The sequence below is a fragment of the Parasteatoda tepidariorum genome, chromosome 6 (assembly GCF_043381705.1).
Source record: "Parasteatoda tepidariorum isolate YZ-2023 chromosome 6, CAS_Ptep_4.0, whole genome shotgun sequence".
Taxonomy (NCBI): domain Eukaryota; kingdom Metazoa; phylum Arthropoda; class Arachnida; order Araneae; family Theridiidae; genus Parasteatoda; species Parasteatoda tepidariorum.
This window is the reverse complement of record NC_092209.1, coordinates 91,384,424-91,404,185: the sequence shown is the minus strand read 5'-3', so window position 1 is coordinate 91,404,185 and position 19,762 is coordinate 91,384,424. Positions and strand designations below refer to the sequence as shown.

The window sequence follows — 19,762 nt, the reverse complement described above, 5'->3', positions numbered from 1 at the left end:
AAAATTACAAGTGATGAATCTGTTATGTTCTTGAATTATTTTGACATAAAACTCACTTTTTGTTTTTACAATTACTGTCAGAAACTATTTATTATAGAAAGTAATAAATAAAAATGCAAAAGCAATCAGCTTATAGAAAATAAAAATTCTTAGCATTTATCTCATTCTAATCGATTTTCATTTACTTCCATTTAACTCCTTTCCTTGAAGTATGTGATTACAAAAAAAACAGCTTTAAGCCCTTGTATTCAAAGTTCATTTTTTTTTCTTTCTGCTTTGTATGAATGGGACTAACTATTTTTCAATTGTTGTTGAGCTACATGAACTAGAACAAAGATGTACTAAAACTATTATTACATAATAAAATAACATTTAATTAAGAAATTTATTCTAATAACTATACTAAATATTCATAGTAATTTAATTAATCCTTAAAATCAACGGAGTTAAAAAATTATTAATTATTGGTAAAAAATTATAAATTTATTGGTAATATTTATGTGCATATAAGCAAGTAGGAGTACAAAAAATTCTCAGTACCTTATATTTCCTAAGAACAATGTTTTTTTTTTTTTTTTTAAATCAAAATTTCCCCAAAAACGTTAGTGTTTTTTTTTTCTGCATTAATTTTTACAAGTACAATGAATGACTTTCTAAAAAAAAAGTTTACATGAGAAAAAAATAATTTTGATTTTACACAATTCTTGAGTAACCATGTATGCATGTTATAAAATAATAGAAATCAAAATATATTATTACTAATAATAATGTTTAAATTATTAATATATATATATTTGTATTTCCATAAGTTTTTGTATTTTTTTAACAAAGAAAAATTTTGCTAAGCGTCACATATTAACTAACATTTTTGTAGGAATTTTTTTAGTCTAAAAATTTTTTACATCGCTGCCTGAATTTCCTCAATAACCTTCGCGATCAGACATATTTTGCTCCCCCCTGCAAATAATAACAAATATTGAGAATCAATATATATATATATCAGGCAGTTATTAGCAACCACTTTAATTTTACTTAATCTAAAAATCTGTCTAAATTATGCCATAAAAGAAAAATCAATATTTAGATTGATAATAATTTTAACAACTCATCGTTATTAAATCTAATATAAACTGATAGTTTTTATAAAGCAAAAAATATCGATCTTAAAGAGTACCCTGTTTTTTGGATAATTTTTATGTGTGGTATAATATAATTCATAATTATAATAGTATATATTGCAACTATTGTGCATGATTTAGTATCTCATAAAATATCCCCAATGACAAAAAAGAAACTTGCCCCAGGTTTTTGTTAGATTTCGATAGTTTATTACAGTTTTTGACAGGTTTTTTGATGTGTCATGTCAAAAACCCAATCTTAGTTTTAATATGCTTAAGTAACGCAAATTGCACTTTTCTTAGTTTGTTGTTTGCTCTTAAAGAGTAGTCTGGTGTATGTGTATATGTTCATATTTTTTTTAAAAAAAATGCTGTTCTGATTTTTTCTGTGGCGCACTACACCTACTGAAGATTACTTACTGATTGTAAATTGGCAAAAATCATGATTAAAAACTCTGATTTTTTTTCCCCTATTTGAATTGGTTCTTTTTAAAATTTATATCAGGTTTTTATTTTTTTAGATATACCAACCCAAGTTAAGATAAAGTATAGTAGTAAAGCTTAATATTATTTGAAAACAGTATTACAACTGAAATAATATTCCTAACTAAAGTGATTAAAATAAGCATATAATTATTGTAAACTAATCACTAATGATATAAAATTGTAGTTTTCATGACTTTGTAAAGACTAGATCCAATTATCAATTGAAAATAAAATGAAGTGATAATTCGGGAAACATAAAAGGAAGAAAAAACTACTATTCAAAATTTTTACATAAATTTAGATATATAAAGTTATATACACAAACTACATGTTTAATAATTTTTAAAAATATTGGTACTTAAATAAACATTAAACTAAAGTGATACAATTGAGATGGACCCTGTGGCATATCTGCGACTAAACTCTCTAGCACTAATACCTTTCTACAAGATACTTTTAATAATAGCTTACTAATTTAAGATAACAGAAGCGCTGCATATTCAAATACACGATTCAAATTTTCTATGTTTCAAATAAATCGGGATCTTTAAAATCCAGGTGAAAATCAATAACTGCTGAAAATATAATCGAAACATTACATCAATTTACGGTGTAAATTGAGAGTGTCAAAAAGTGCTTATCTAAATGTATGATTCAAATATTACATGTAAATTTCTGTAGAAGAGGAAAAAAAAATTTTTTTTTTAACTTTTCGAAAGAAAAATCTTTCTGCAAGAACGTTGTAACGTTCTGCGGCAGCGTCGCCGCGATTCTGTTACTGGGGAGATTGGTTTATTACATAGCAAATTACTTTACACAAATCTAATGGAAAGTTATAATTTAAATGTCTCTCATCACTTTAATTCTCATTTAATTAAATTCTGAATTAAAAATATTTTTGGCTTAAATCGGTGACTTTTTTTTAAAGAAAAATCAAGTTAAAGTTAATCATGCTAAATCTTGCTGTATGGAACAAAACCAGGGTTGGCAAGGTTTAGGACACAATAGATTAATCCACGGTTTAAACCGTCCTGTCCAGAACCCCTTTGTCCAAAACTGTCTTAAACTGTCCAAAACCCTTTTACTCAAATTATGTCACAATTTTATCTGAACAATATTTAGAAGGTAAAATAAAAATAGAACTAATAACATATTGATAATTAAATATACTAGAGAATATTTGTTTTTAAAAGTATAATGTTTTATTAATATTGTTTGACTCTTCAATTTAAACATTAAACAAAGGAAGATTAATCAGTAATCAAGTTCAATTGGTCCTCTCATTCAATAGTACATAACTGAAGTTTGAAGTTAAGCTATTAGGGACTAAGTGCTTGGTTAGTCATAAACAGGTTTGTTTATCTATAGTACTATTCAAGAATACTTTTATTTCATTCATGTTCAATTCTTTTAGCATAGTGGTGATGTGTCAGTAACTGAAACTGATGTCATGCCCTTCAAAACTGTTAATACATTTTACAGTTATTTTGTATTTCCAATTTAAACTAATATTAATTAATACATATTTAGAAATAATTTTTTTAAAAAATAGGTATCTTTTTTATCATCCTGTGATGCAGAAATTATAACATTTTTTAAAAAAAATATTGTGAAAAATAAAAGATTAATTTTTAAACAAATTTAGTATTTTTTTAAAAAAATTATTATTTTTTAATATTACATTATTATCCTTATGCAAAAACATTATTTATCAGTATTAAAAGCAAATTTATATTTAAAGGATTAGGTATTCACTTTTGTTGTTCAATGAATTATGGAGCTTCAAAAATTATAAACCTTTTCCTATTATATTATATTATATTATTTTCTTTTGATAAGTTAAAGTAAATTGTATAAAAAATTTCAAATATTTATTGATGCATGTAATTATTATGTGTACAATTGTTACACCTATAGAATTTTTACCTTTTACCAAAGTTCAAGGTTTGTAACAGTTTTACCCAGTTAAGGACAGTTTTATCCAGTTTAAGACAGTAAAACCCACTTGTCCTGTCCAAAACCAGTTTAGGACGTCCAAAACCCCAACCCTGAACAAAACAAATAAATGAATATTTCATTTGTTTTTTCCTAAAATTTATATATTTCTTTTTTAGTATTTATTTACTCATATTTTGGACTTTTAATCTGATTGGATGTGTTTTTAATTTTGCAGAGAAAGAGGATGGGTTACTCACGGAATGCAGAGTTCAGGAAAACTGAAAATTTCTCCTGAAGTTGTAAGCTTTCATTTGATTACATCTTTATATAATTTTGTGTGTGCACTAATAACCTTTCCCAAGGGTGCATGAATCCGTTATAATTTGGTTGAATTTGGATAATTTCGTTGTCTGTTACTCTGTGCCTATAGCATGCGCATTAATGTTGAAGCAATATTCATGCTTTGTGTAATGTAATAAAAAGCCTTATTTTCGAATTATCCAAGTGAGTATTTTTGATGAAGACTGCATTGTTTTGTACATTTTGGATTGCGTTAAAAAAAATTACGAAAGCATCCTCAATTTGGTGCCATGTATCATGGTGCAAATTATTCTTTATTAGGAGATACCATGGAACAAAAACAAAGTATGTTTATTAAGGTTTCAGTAAATTAGCACATTCTTGAGATACAAATATTATGGCTCAACAAGTGTTAAGGAAATCCAGTAAAATGCCAGTATGGAAACAGTTTGATGTTAAAGTGTGGCTTATCAGGGGTTGTTCTGATCTTGGTTGCGTACAGAACATCCCATTTTCTATGAATAAAACCGCTGATTTTATTATTCATCTAGGGTTTTGTAGTTTCACAATTATTCCTTTGCCTCATTCAGCTGAATTCAACAATGATTGATTCCAATCAACAATACAGTAATCGTATCATAGATTATTTTTAAATAGTGAATCTATGGATTCCTCCAATAAATTAATTTTGTAGAATATTCCTCAAGTTTTTGTTTCGTTGTATAAAATCTTTTTAAAAAAAATTTGATCTATTAGATATTGTACTTGATTACAAATTTTAATTAAATATTGATATGAGGTAATATAAATGGAATGTAGTTTTTTTTTTAAATTTTTTTTTTAGCAACAGCTCTATAAAAGAACTCCATTTGTTGATTTCAAACTATTATAAGTTCTTTAATACTCCATTTTTAAAGTTATACTGGAAATTCTTAATACTTTCTGCTCTAAACTAAACAGGGATGGCAAGTTTTTAACAATTGTCAGTTTAATCCGGTTTTAACCTAGATGAATATGTCAAGAACCTTTTTATTTGACATAGTTTGGCAATTGAGAAATTCTCATTTAAGCATCTACAACAAATATTGAGAATCAGCCAGATGAGATCAGACAATTATTGGGGACCACCTTAGCTTTCCTAAAGTGTCACATAAAAGAATTAATATCAATATTTAGATTTATGACAATTAACAACGCGTTATCTGTAGTATAAACTGAATATGTATAATGTATCAGATAATAATGATCTTAAATTATAAATACTATAATTTGTTTAAAAAAAAAGAAACAGTTAATAGTTCATTATAGTTTTGGCTAATTTTTTTTTTATGGATGGGATAACATGGCGTGTATCGTTTTTAAAAAGTGCTTAAAGGTGCCTATTTTTGATTTTTATTTTTTTAAAAGACTTCAAAAGGTGCTTTTTTCATTGGGTGGTTTTAAAAAGCGCTTAATTTTCCCTTTTCGAAAATGATGTTTTTTCTTTACCATGTTAATTTTTCCCACGTAGTATGCAAAAGTATGCTTTTTAGATTGTCCTATCCAACATTTTCACAATTCATTCAACAACAATTCATTTTGGCTTACCGTCGGTCCATGAGATATAAAAGCACCAATAATTTTACATGTTTGGTGAAATACTTGCTAGCCTGTCTGTGCATATATACTGAGATGGGTTCTTTGGGATTATTGCACTCTCATGCGCAACTCTGCTGCATTTTGCAAGATACTCTCAATTTTAGGCTTCACTTTCCAACCTCTGATATCGAACAGAAAAATTTTTCGAGCATTTAATAATGGCTAATGTAATTAAGAAAAAGAGATCTTTGTTAGAAACTAGTTATTTTATCATGAAGATGTAAAAGTCTTTGAAAATTATTTTGCATTTTGTTAATGTATATAGTGCTTAAAAATATTTTTTGAGAGCCTAAAAAGTGCTTATTTTTTTATGAAAGATTTGTCTTCGCACCTTGTTATTGTTTTGTTAATCGAATAAACGCTTCTCGGGGGAGGGAAGGACAGAGGAAAGTTTTCTGAGTTACCCTAAGTTTAAATTACAAACATGGTGTGCACATCCTTATTGATATTAAATGATAATTTTTTTTTTTGTAAATAAATAATTGATTTAGTTTCTGACTAATTTTTAAAAAAAATATTATAAATTTAATAATTGTTTAAATTTACTTAAGGTGTAACACATTAAAAGTGATACACAACTAAGTTGTGTTATTTAAAATTTGTCAATTGAAATTTTTAAAAATGTGAGTGATTTTGTTTCCATTATTGGTTGGAAATGAATATTCTGTGTAGGCTAAATACCAAATATTTGTATATTGCATCTCTAACTTAGTTGCAGCAATTGTTGAGCAGAATCTTTTACCTATTTACATTGTAAAAACTTCTTGAAAAGGTTATTAGCAATTTTTGCAATAACATGACCCTATTTGCACAAATTCACAAAAGCAGGACCCTGGTTGAAAGAATGTGACTTATGCTTATTTTATATTCACAAGTTATGAGTAGTTTTTTCACAATTTTACAAGAACAGGACCTTTCACAAAATGTCTTAACGAACCCCTGCTAATATAATCAAGAAAAGAGTTTTTTTTTATATCAGAAACTAGTTATTTTATCATGATCATATAAAGTCTTTGAAAATTATTTTGAATTTTGTTAATGCAATGCTTAAAAATATTTTTGAGTGCTTAAAAGTACTTAAAGGGTGCTTATTTTTTTTGTGAAAGATTTGGCTATGCTCCCTGGATAATAATAATCATAATAAAAGTAATAATTCTTGTGTAAGTATTGTACATGATTTAAATAGTTATGTAGCTTGACTTCTAATGAAATGTTCCCAATGATATAAAAAAGACTGTCCCCAATCTTTTGTAAGATATGGCTGTTTGTTATAATTTTTGACGTGCCATGTCAAAATAAGTATGAAATTAAAATAGTATATTTTATATTGTTTTGCAATAAAATGTGCCTCTTTTTAAGTAGAAAAAAACACTTTTTTGTTTGTTTTCTCTTTATAAAAATTGTCTGATACCTGTATGCTGTACCGTGAAATGTCCTGATTTTTTAAATAAAATGTCTCGATTTATTTTCTTTACTCCACTGCAAGGCCTTTTTATCTATATTAACACAAAGTGTTATTATTTTATTGCCAATAGTGATGCTGCTTACCAACGTTATTTGAAACAATGCATTGTTATTAGTTTTGTTTTAAGTATTATTGTGGTTATTGTAATAAATTGGATCTGTTTAACAATCCCAAACAATTCAAAAACTTGATTAAATTTTTCTTTAAACTATGGTGGGACCTTTGACAGTTGTTCATTTGGGAAATAGGTTTTGTAAACACATACAGAGTATTTCTGCCAACTGAACAGTCTTCTTCTGTAGTGATATATGAATAGCACAATGGGTGGCTTAATAAATGACTCATAAAATTAAGTGCTTCCTAAGGGACTGAACACCTCAAAATTTAGAGATTATTTCGTGAGATAATGTAATTTTCTTTCATTGAAATAATAGTGTACTTTTAACAAAGTTTTATCATAAACAAGTTTATTTTTAATGCTATCCTAATTTTGAAATTATTATTTTGTTACTAGAAGCGACAAAAATATTATGAAGAATTATGTAGTACAGTTTTAAATTATACTATAAAGTAAATCAGATAAGTTTTTTTTATTTTCTGTCTTCTTTAAATGAAATTATGAAAATATCCAATGGTTATTCTGAAAAGTTTGTGATTAATAATGAATCCTCTTTTTTTCTCTTCCTCTCAGACGTATGATTTCACAGCGGATGATCTCAAAGATTTGGGTGAAATCGGAAGAGGGGCATTTGGAACTGTAAATAAAATGATACATAAAATGAGTGGTACTATAATGGCTGTAAAGGTACCCTAATAATTAATATATATATATATTCTTTTATCTATTATTTATTATTAATATATCTATATATTGTACTTTTTTTTATTGAATTCTAGAGGATAAGGTCTACAGTAGATGAAAAAGAGCAGAAACAGCTTCTGATGGATTTGGAAGTTGTTATGAAAAGCAATGATTGTATCTATATAGTTCAATTCTTTGGTGCAATATTTAAAGAAGTAAATTTATTTTCATATTTGAACTTTTTAACTCATTTTAAAAAATTAAACTGTCCTACAATGAAACTTGGGTAATTTAAAATTACTTTTTAAAGAAATGTCTATCTACTTAATAATTTTTAAGTTAGGAAAAATTAAATGTTATGCACACCTGGAAAGTCATAAATTTAGGCATAGAACAAAATTTGTCATGATTTTAACTTTTTTTAAAAAAGAAAAATCATTGATTTAGGTCCCCGAAAAATCTAATTTTTAAAATGTAATTATCTCCTCTCCCAATTTCACAGTGTTCCGAGTATCTGAATTTGTGACAAAATCCTCACTCAGTCTTATTTTATTAAAATATAAAATGTTTTTATTATGTTCTTTAAAAAACTATGGTGTTCTTTCAAAAAATAGAAGAAAAAACATCATTTCTGCAGCGAATTGTCTTTTAAACTTCTGTGATTTCAGAATTTTTTTTCTTCTTTTTTTTTATATTTTATCTATTTCAAATTCTAACCGAAGCAAGCCAGTCATTGGCCAATTTTTTTTGTTCCGAAATGATAATAGAAAAATCAGGAGTATTTCTTTCCTTTCCGAGGAACAAAAAAAGTATCTTAACAATGTAATTTTCAAAAAAAAAATTTTTTGCTTTTGTATTTTTTTTAGCTATTTTATTGCTTCAACTCTTTCTTTACTCTGTTTTTTACATTTAAAATCTATAATTATGAAGATGCAGAGTAAAACAGTTTTGGTTTTACCTATTATTTCTATTAATGTTATTATAATGCTTTCTTAAATGTATTGTTCTGTTTTTGTCGGGAGAAAATAGTAACTTCGCTAAGTCATGAAAAGTTCTTGTGAATGAGTCATGAAAAGTCATTTTGAAAATCTAAAATGTAGCAGATGTTGTTGTTTGTTTGATGAATACTTGAGCTTAAACTGATGATGCAGAAACATTATTTTAATGCAAGTGTAGTAACTGTAGTTTGGACGGCTCATGGACTAGCTAAAGAAACTCCCAAAATAAAACTTTACTACAAACTAGAAAGACACGATATAACCGAGCAATCTGAGGCTGGACGCACTTGCTCGTTGCTGTGCGGAACAAAACTGACCCCTTTAAACCGTTTCCCTGATTATCCCAAACTAACTCTGGTATTTATATTTTGTAACTATTTATTTTCCTGAGAAAAATATGACATAGAATTTGTCAGTACGTTTTGTTTTATTATAATTGAATTGAATTTGTCAGTACGTTTGTCAAATAAAAATAATAATCTACTGTGATTAGAAGTTTGCCAAGTTTTGTTTGGGAGTTTTGCAGTTGGATTGTGGGATTGCTCACGTGTTTTGTGTGATTATATATGCGAGGGTTGCTGAATTTGCATAGAAGAACGAGTAAAAAAAATGTCATTTCATTGGCGTTAGGAAAGTATCATTTTGTGTTGTCCCTTGTTTTAAGAACTATCCTGCAAAGACTCATATTTAACTTTTTTCATTTGCCAAAGACTACTAGGGATAGTAAACTGAAGGTAAATTAAATATTTTTACACATTAAAAAAAATTGAAATTCAAACTTAAAACTCGCATATTTCTTAATAAAATTTTTAAAAAAATGTGTTGATTTTTTTGCATTTTTTTTTCTTCTAACAAATTGGTACGGGTTAAGAAGGAGGTAATTCTCAAAAATTATTTGTGATGGCAGTGGCATCTTTCAGTTTACACAAATGGTAGACAAAATGAACAATTATGACCTTAAGTTTTTAGAAATTTAAAAGAGGAAAACTTGTTTCAAATGCTAATTAAAATAATTATATTTTGCATAATATTGTCTGAAAAATAAAAATATCTTGAGAGAAATTAATATTATTTTATTTGTAATGCTTCCACTTCCTTAGATTGTGAATCTTTGCTGTTACACACAAAATGTCTTTTTTACAAATACTCACAAAGTATATTTAAGAAAAGAAAATCTTTGAAAAATCTCAGATAACTTTCAATGTTCTGTCCAGGGCAAATTTTCTACCGTTCAGCAGTACCTTCACAAATTCAACTTTAGGAAAAACAGTAGTTTCACAAAATGCTTTTAAAAGAGCAAGTTCCATGATTATCTTCCCCGCCCTCTAAAAATTTTGTTTTCGTATCCCCGTAAGAAACAATAATTCCCTGGTTAATTCCACATATATGAATAGGTAGCACGTGCTTGACCGGATAGTGTGATAGGGTAAACTTAAATGGTCGCTTACGCCATATTGTAGCGGAGTTTTTATTTTTATTTTATGTATATATTTTTTTTTAATTATTTTTAAGAATTAAATGATGAGGTGTTCCATCTGTGAACTTTACAGGAAGTTGAAATTTGTTATTGAAAAACATTATTCTAAACACTCGACATGGTGCGTAGCATTTTTTAAAAAGTGTGTAAAGGTGCATTTTTTCATTTTAGTCTTTTAAAAGCTCTTAAAGCTGCTTTTTTCATGGGGTGTTTTTAAAAAGTGCTTCATTTCCCCTTTTCGAAAATGATATTTTTTCCTTTACCGTGTCAATTTCCGCCACGTATTATGCAAAAGCGAGCTTTTTACATTGTTCTATCCAACATTTATGTACTGGCGGTACATAGCGTATGAAAGTGCCAATTGTTTTACAGGTTCAATGAAATACTTGCAAGTCCGCACGTGCTTACAGTGCGCCGGGTTCAGTGACATTATTGCAATCTCGTGTGCAAGTCTGCAGCATTTTGCAAGATATTCTCAATTTCAAGCTTCATTTTCCACCCTCTGTAATCAAACCGAAAAATCCCTTGATCATTTTTTAATGGCTAATATAATCAAGAAAAGAGTGCTTTTGTCAAAAGCTAGTTATTTTATCATGATCATGTTGCATCTTAGAAAATTATTTAGCGTTTTGTTAATGTATATAGTGTTTAAAAATATTTTTGTAGGGCTTAAAAGGTGCTTACATTTTGCTGAAAGATTTAGCTGCGCACCTTGATTCGAACATTCTTCTAAATTTATTCTAACAGACCTTTATTTTTGTGTGAAATAGTTTTTGTTCTTGTCTGTCCTGTAGAACTTTTTTCTATTTGACCTCGTGAGAAATGTTCTCATGAAAAAAACTTTTTTCTATTTGACTTTGTGAGAAATGTTCTCATGAAAAAAAACTTTTAGTGCAAATACTGTTAATGCAAGTTTTTTTTTTCCTTCTTAAATTCATGTTGAAATTTAACAATGAACAATGATTTTTATGGATTTTTAAATTTGGATACAATTTTAAGCCCAAAATTTTACATTAGCAAAATTGTTTTTGAATATATGAGAAAAATATATAAAACTTTACTAGTCTTAAACCATTTTTATTTGCAGTGTTAATTTTTGAAAACATCTTCTTACTTTACCACATTTTTGTGTTGATTTTTTACTATATTTTTCACAAAATTGCTACTTCTCATAAAAACCTAGACCGACCCCTGACTTTATAGATGATGTTTTGTTAAAACTTTCAATTTATTAACTTTAGATTACTATTGTTTTACACCTTTTTCAAAAAAAAAGGGCAGGAAAAACAATACATTTTTAAATAAATATCGTTCATTTTATCTTAGTAGTAATTATTTAGAATTAATTAATTGTTTTAAACAGAGTTTTTCTGTTCGTTTCTTACAAGCTGGAACAAAAAATCAAATTCGCAATCAAATAAAAATATTGTGAATATAAATAGTTATAATTATATAAAATCGAATTAGATTTTATTTATTTATTTTTCGTATTATTTTTGCTGATTTATTACTAAAGTAAAAAGTTCCATTTATGCTTATCTGATTCCCAGAAATGTTTATTTTTTGGAAATTTTTTAACACATAGACACATCATTCTTTTTTTTTTTTTTTAACCTCACGATGTGTTAAAAGAAAAGTATTTCCAAAAAAAAAAAAGAACATTATTTTTTTTTCTTTAATTCTTTCTTGCTGCTTTTCCAATGACTGAACATTCATTCTGCTTCAGTCAGCACATTAAAAAAGTTGTTGAAAAAAGATCAGTCAAGGAGAGGAATTAACTATGAATGGCATAGCTGAATACTAATAGTGTTTGAACTGCTAACAAGCTTTGTTTCCTTTAAATTATTTAATCTTTTCCTTTAAAACATAATTTGGTTGCCTTCTTTTATAATATAAATTTTTTTTTTCTGAAATTGAATAATAATAATAATTTGTACCTATTGTAGGGTGACTGTTGGATCTGCATGGAGTTAATGGATACATCGTTAGACAAATTTTATAAAATTGTGCATGAGAAGCTCAATCAAAGAATACCAGAGAGTTTTTTAGGAAAAGTTACTATGGCGGTGAGTTTTTCTTTTAAAGGGTAGCTTTTTTATTTTAAACAATTTTGTCATTTTACTGTTTTAATATTTATAGTAAGATATTTTATGTGTTACAGATTTCTTAATTCAAAATAATGTTTTTTTTTCTTCTTTTTTCATTTGATTTAAAAAATAATTGAATTCAATGATCTCAGACTTGTTCAATAAGATGTAAGGACCGGGGTTGCCACAGGCAACAAAATGCAACTATTTTCGACCTGAGGCGACTATGGCACCTTTTTTTGCCTGAAAAGTTCTGTGCTCCCTGCGATGTTTTTTTAGAATAAATTGGGTTGACAACCTGCGGCAGCTTCTTCTGAACACAAAATAAAAAATATTAAATTACAAATTTGAGTCATTTATTAATGTGCTTAATTTGATCAGATTCCATTGTAAATCTATTTTGTTTCTCGATCTCCTTTTCAACGGTCATTGCAACGAAAATCTGTATGATTTTAGAAAACCCATTTTTTAATACAATATTACGATCAAGTGAATTTGGAATTTGAACAATCACTTTTCACGATATATATATATGTATATACTAGAGGGCTCCGCCCCCTGCACGCTACCGCTTGCCAATCCCCCATAACTGCTATGCAATTAAATTTCTGTTCGCTTCGCAGATAAAATTAAAATTGTTTTCCTGGAGATTAGCTGGCAATTTCTCTGCTTGTGATATGTCAGAGGTCTTTGTTATCAGCATTATAAACTTATATAAACACTTAGTTTTATGTATGGTATAATTCTTTTATCTAATTATTTAAAATGGATATGATATAAGCGTGCTGAATTAAATTCTAAAAAGTAATTCTTTGTTGCATTTCTATTTCATCTTTTTCATTTAATTATGCATTTTTTCGAAGTGACTGTTAAATATGTTATAAAATATTAATTTATGTGCTCAAAAATCTAATTTTACTAGACTATAAAGACTATTGGCTCCAACTTGTTCCAAAAATCAAATTTATTTACACATTTTTTTCTGATCCAAACTGATTGTGCTGCTGTTCAATTACTGTATATTAGACCTAATCAGTGTTAGGAATTTCTGCATATATTTGTATTGTATGTTCTTTATTGTTAGTAATAATGTATCCTAATATTTGTTAGGCTGAAATGTACAGAAAGGTTTGATCCTTATATGAATGTCACAAATTACATGGATCACTCTATAATTTCTTTTGGACAGTGTGTATCTTTTTTCATACTTAGACATCTCTTTCTGATTCTGTTTTTCTTTTGCAGACATTAAAAGCGTTGAACTATCTTAAAGAGAAATTGAATATTATTCATCGTGGTAAGTTAAATTTTTAACAGTGTTTAATCAACAACAACAAAAAGAAAATTCCATGTTTGATATTCCTTTTTTTTATTTGCATAAAATCTGGGTGCGTAATGTTTTAAAAAATTGTTTCATGGTGCATAATTTCGTTTTTTAAAAGTCCTTAATTTTCCCTTTCCAAAAATGAGATTTTTTTTCTTTACCACCTCGATTTTCGGCATGCAAAAAAAGCCTGGAAATGAGTGATCATCAAATATTAATCAATGTATGGGCCAAAATGTCATTTGATGCTCTAGAATTGCAGTTTCAGTTAAGGTAGCACTACTTGTTAGCAAACCATTCTGAGAACTTTTATGAGACAGCTGATTTTATAATGCCTAATTTATACTTTATTTTTAACGAATCAATCTTTTATTGAACATGAGCTGCAATTTTTTATAACTTTACTGTAGCATTTCTAAATATTTGTTGGATGTTCAAATTATAGATTTCACCATGATTCTGAAGTTTATTAAAACTTTTGTCACTCTTTCTTTTTCTTTGCAGTAAAGTTCATTTATCAAATATGAAGCGAGTTTCTGACAATAGATTTATGTTATTGAATGGGTCATTGTTATTAAATAGAAATTCCATAATTCATGAGCAGTTTTCGTATGGGATTTCTTTACTCCATATTTCATAGATTTTTTAACTGTCACTCTTAGATTTACCTAAGAAATGTAATTTACACCTTTAGGATTCTTTCCTTTTTTATTCCTTTGAGTTCGTTTATAAGCTTCCAAAATTTGTGAGAATAGAAAATTTTAATTTATTAAGTAAGAGAAAAAAGATTTTTTTTTCATTATTTAAGCCTATGCAGTTCAAAAATTTGATTTTACTAAACAGGGCTACGAATTCAAATAAGTACTTAGTAATTAATGAGTAAGTAATAAATTGAATTATTTCACAACAGTAGTTGAACAGAAATTGAAAATGTGATGGTTGAATTATCAGTAGAAACAACATACCCGTAATGATAAGGAAAAGTCAAAATTATGTGTTGCGAAATAAATTATTGCTAAATCATAATTATTTTTTAATAATAAAAATTCAATGTAAGGCTTCCTTAAAGAGTGTAAAACTTGGCTCATACCAAAAATTGCAAACTGATTATTAATGTGCAGTCTATGTTATGTAATTATATAAATAATGGTTACTCTTTTAAATTTTAATTACTTCTTCTGTCTGTGAAGTGGTGAAACATTTTTGTTTTTCAATTGTACAAAATTCTTGTCAGTCCAGTCTTGACATATGCTTCTGAAGCACGAACAATGACAAAACTAGAGAAAAATTGTCTCACAATATTTGGTAGAAAGATTTTGCGGAGTATACTTGGTGGTGTAAATGTGAAAACAATAACTGTTGAAGGAGATTTAATTTTGAACTGTACAATACAACCCGATATTATTAAACACATAAATATAAATAGAATGAATTGGATGGCCCACGTGTTACAAATGAGTGATGACAATACAATAAAAAAGATACTGCTTTTGTAGAATCACTGGAACAAGTAAGCGGGGAAGGTCGTAGTTGAGATGGGCTGACTCGGTGGAGTCTGATTTTCTTGCAATTAATGAAAAGAATTGGAGATCAAAGATAAATTGGAAGAACTCTTCAGAGGAAGGCGTTGGCCCACATTGGACTGTCTGGCCAACTATTATGATGATGATAGTAGCATCCCTATTGTTTGTCAAACGAAATCAGGATAATTTTGGGTTGATTTTTTAATTGTATGAACTTTAAATGAAGAGAGCAAGGGAAATTATTCAAAATAATGATCAATTGTTATATGGTTTTAAAAAAACTTACTTGTTTTGTATTTTTCAATTAAAATTAATGATACAATATCATACAAAAAAAATCATTGATATGTTTCTCCTTGTTTTATTGTCATTTTCTGGCAGCCTAATTTGGGATTCATAGTCATAATAGTGATCAGATTAAATTCAATACGATCCAAAAAAACAGTAACAATAACAGAGGTAGTTGGGTGATGCAGAGTGATACTGCATAAAATGAGAGACATACAGGCTGAACTTTTCATAATTTTATGACCGTCGTTTAACAGCCTAGCCAATTTTGTGGATTATGACTACTAATATTCAACTCCGTAGCCTTGTCATTTTGAACCCAATCCAGAAGACAAGGGAACTCCTCCTGGGTCAAATATTGGGGGAAATTTGCCTTCGTGGAAGACTTGTGATGGAGCTAACTCACATTTCATGGAGAGGAAAAACACGAAAACCTCCCACTGTTAGCTTGACGACAGGGGGCCTCTAACCACTGAGGATATTTCATATCAGCACTGTGCGGAATTCGTATAGACCAGCAGTCGCTGGGATTCAAATCCAGTTCTCCTCGTTGGAAGGCGAAAGCATCCCCTGAGCCATCATGACTCAGGCTGATCTCCCCAACCAAGTGTCTTAACGATTCTTCTGAAATTTTACGAGGCAGTAAGTTAAGCCCAACTTAACAGATGCCATTTAATATTTCAGTTCAATTCTTATCTAAATGGTTTCAGCCAATGTCATGCCTTATTTTGTGATAACACTGTCCACTGCAGAATCAAATCTAGTTGGAAAATCTCTCTGTGACCTTCCCAAATTAATTATCCCTATACTCACGATGCTTGAACCAATTCCTTTGCCGCTACTAATATTGCTCTTTTATGATTGCAGAAAAATTATTCTACAAAAATGATTAAACAGCTTTTGTACAGTATGAATGTTTATATATTGCATTCTGCAACCTTATGTCAATATAGTTTATCTACATTTCGGAACATCGAGTCGAAGTGACGTGACGAGGTGGAAAGAATTTTAACATTGTAGAAATGGAGTGGATGCCCAAAATTTATATCATCATCGATGACCGGCATATTTTTTGAGTTCCTTAAGTTAAATTTTTTTTTCTAAATCAAGTCTACATTTTTGAGTGCTCAATACATTTCTTTATAATCAGGGGTCTGTCCAGACATTTTGTGAAAGGTCCATTTTTTGTGAAATTGTGAAAAAATTACTCACATTCTTTCAACCAAGGTCCGCTTTTATGCATTTGTTCAAATAGGGTCCGGTCATTGCAAAAAACTTGTTGAAGGAGTTTTTAAATTGTAAATAGATACAAGATTATGCTCGGCACTGTAAAATTATAATAAAAAAATCAAATTTTCAAAAATAAACAGCAATTGCTGCTTCTGAAGCTGAGATGCAACATACAAATATTTGGTATTTAGCCTATACTGCTGAACGCAGAATATTCATTTCGGACGAATAATGGTAGAATCGTCTGCGGAACTTAATTCGTTTACATCCATCTTTCTTGTTTTCTGCCCTGGGAAGGGTTTATTTGATTAACAAAACAATAATGAATATTAATGAATTTGTGAAGGGTTCGATTAAAAGAAAAATCATTTTGTGAAGGGTCTGTTTTTAAGTGAAAATATTTTGTGAAGGGTCCGTTTTTATGAAAAGATATTTTGTGAAGGGTCCGTTAACGGACCCAAATTTCTTCTAAACAGACCCCTGATAATTATTGAAGCATTTGATGTTTTCATATTTTCAGGTATATCTTTCGGTTTTTTGGGATTATTCATATGAAAAGTATATTTTATTCCAGATGTAAAACCAAGCAATATCCTGTTAGATCGTAGAGGAAATATTAAGCTTTGTGACTTTGGAATTAGTGGCCAATTAGTGGATTCCATTGCAAAAACAAGGGATGCTGGATGTCGACCCTACATGGCGGTAATTTCTTTTGAAACTCTATTTTTAGTTTTTTTTATCATTCAATAATTATTTATCATAAAAATGCTCTTATTTAACATTTTGGAAATACGAAGGGGAAGTTTGCCTTTCTCAGGAAATCCAACAACAGTGAGAAAACAAGACAGGTATGTTTTAATCAGGATACTGCTGGTGGCTGAATGAGGCAATGTTAGACCCTGTCAAAATTATAATAGGCCATTTTGAAAAAGTGTTTTGTCACATTTGACTCCCCGTGGTAGAATCGCAGAATGTTACACAGTTCTTGCAGAAAGAATTTTCTTTCCTACAGAAATTTACACGGAATATTTGAATCCGGCATTTGGATGCTCACTTTTAGACGCTCTCAATTTACACCACACTATCGGGAGTCTAATTCGCGTGATTTCGTCATCGATCTTTTTTTGGCAATTACAACTGTGGAATTCATGATTTTTAACTTCCCCCCCCCCAAAAAAAAAATGTAAGAATATCACCCATAATATTAGAATCAGAAATTATTACATGTTGAATTAAAAAAAAATATGTGTTCAAGATTTTTTTTTTTTTTTGTAAGCACAGTGCATTGTTATTTTAAATTTGTGACATATATGTTTGTAATTATTAAAAATATCTTGTTGAAAGATATTAGCGTTAGAGAGTTTTGTCGCAGATAGCTCGAAAAAATTCTGCATTTGACGTGCTGTTGTGATGACAATGAGAAAGCACACTCAGCAGTGCAAGATTCTTGGTTGGGAGCATCAGCGTGGCCACCCTTCTGAAATTTTTTTAAAAAAAAATTGGAATTTTATTCATTGATTTTTCTTACTTTTACTGCGTTAAATTATTTACTTATTTTCTTAATTACCATCCGTTATACCTAGTTTTAGACGAAAGTTTATTGCTAAACTGTTGAAATACCATCCACAATTCTTAGCTTGCATCAAAATTCGGTCCATTATAACCCTTTTAAACTAGAATGCCGCATAAAACTCTCCCATGGTTACTAAAAATACCTTTGACGAAATGTTTTAGTGTTTTTAACTGCATCACGCATGTGATTCTTCAGCTGATTTGCGGAATTTCATGAATTTCAGGACCATCGTTCAGCGGATTTCTGCGAATCGAAATAATTTATATTCTAACAGTTCCTCTAATTTAAAATTTAATTTTCAATACTTACTCAAAATCTCGTTTAGGAGACATTTATTTCACCCTTACACGCATCTTCTTTTTTTTCTTCCTAAATGCTCATTCGTGCAGGATACCGACATTTTTTACGCAAATCTGAGAAAAATTTAACTTTGAGAACATGCGACTGAAAAAAAATTCCTGACTTTGTCTCCAATGAATGAACTACAGAGATGACAACTAAGGTAGAAAATTGATAATTTAAAAAGTAATTCCAAAATGGCAAACATTTAAAAGATTATTTGCTAGGAAAATGGCATTTTTCTAATTTTTTTAAAACCATATATTTTAATGAGTAGCGATTTCGTTTCATATTCTGCTTTATAACAGAAGAATTGTCTATTCTACGTTATATATTTGCCCCCTTTATTTGACTGTAATTAGATTTACTTTATTAACATAAGTTAAATGATATTTAGACATGGAAATTTCAAATTGCCCATTTTAATTATCTCTTTTCAAAGTGTTGAATAACATGGTAAATCCGTCTTTGGAACTTTGTTTCTCTTAATTGCAATGAAATTGACTTTTTCTTGGTTTTTAAAATTCCTAAATCATTGCAAAATCACTTTTTTATGTGCTCCATTTGTATCAATACCATCGTAAATCCATGTGTTTTGATCGTTTTATTGCCCATAATTGGTATGAATTTTTTTTTTTAAATCCCCATACTTCTTATACATTATTATTACGACATCCAAAATTCTTTGTGACGTAATGTTACCAATGTTTTTTTTTTTTTTTACTGATATTTTCATTTGATGTTATTAAAAAATGAGAAATCCGAATCACACATTTTAGCAATTGCTTTTTTGACACAATCGATTTGGGCTAAATCTATTGATTTTAAAAAAGAAATTGACAGTTATTGTTGGTGCTTTTCTCGTTATTTTTTAAAATCCTCATAATATTATAATCCTTAAAATTCAAATAGTACACCTGAGTTTTCACTATTTGAAGCGATTGGAATTCTTCGGCAGTTATCAGTTCTGATTTTTGCATATTTTTTTAATTATCGATACTTGTAATTATTCCCTTTTTGAAGCTTCCGATTCATGCTGTGTCTGTCGGAAATAAAAATTACTTCGTAAGTGACCTTTTTCCAGTTATCGCTGTGGAGATTTCACAATTTTTAAAAAGGATTCAGTTTTTTTTTTTTTTTTTTTTTTTTTTTTTTTTTTTTTTTTTTTTTTTTTTT

At 28.5% G+C, this 19,762-nt stretch overlaps 1 protein-coding gene across 2 annotated transcripts in view; it reads left to right on the top strand.

Annotated features, from left to right (window-relative positions):
- The window catches only part of LOC107440235 (MAP kinase kinase 4), a 47,556-nt gene that overhangs the window by 5,958 nt on the left and 21,836 nt on the right, over positions 1 to 19,762 (top strand). For both annotated transcript variants that reach the window (XM_043053164.2, XM_043053165.2), the window contains exons 3-8: positions 3,778 to 3,841; positions 7,637 to 7,750; positions 7,843 to 7,962; positions 12,169 to 12,288; positions 13,555 to 13,606; positions 17,249 to 17,376. In XM_043053164.2, coding sequence (XP_042909098.1) covers positions 3,778 to 3,841; positions 7,637 to 7,750; positions 7,843 to 7,962; positions 12,169 to 12,288; positions 13,555 to 13,606; positions 17,249 to 17,376 — 598 coding nt within the window. The remainder of the gene's footprint in view (positions 1 to 3,777; positions 3,842 to 7,636; positions 7,751 to 7,842; positions 7,963 to 12,168; positions 12,289 to 13,554; positions 13,607 to 17,248; positions 17,377 to 19,762) is intronic.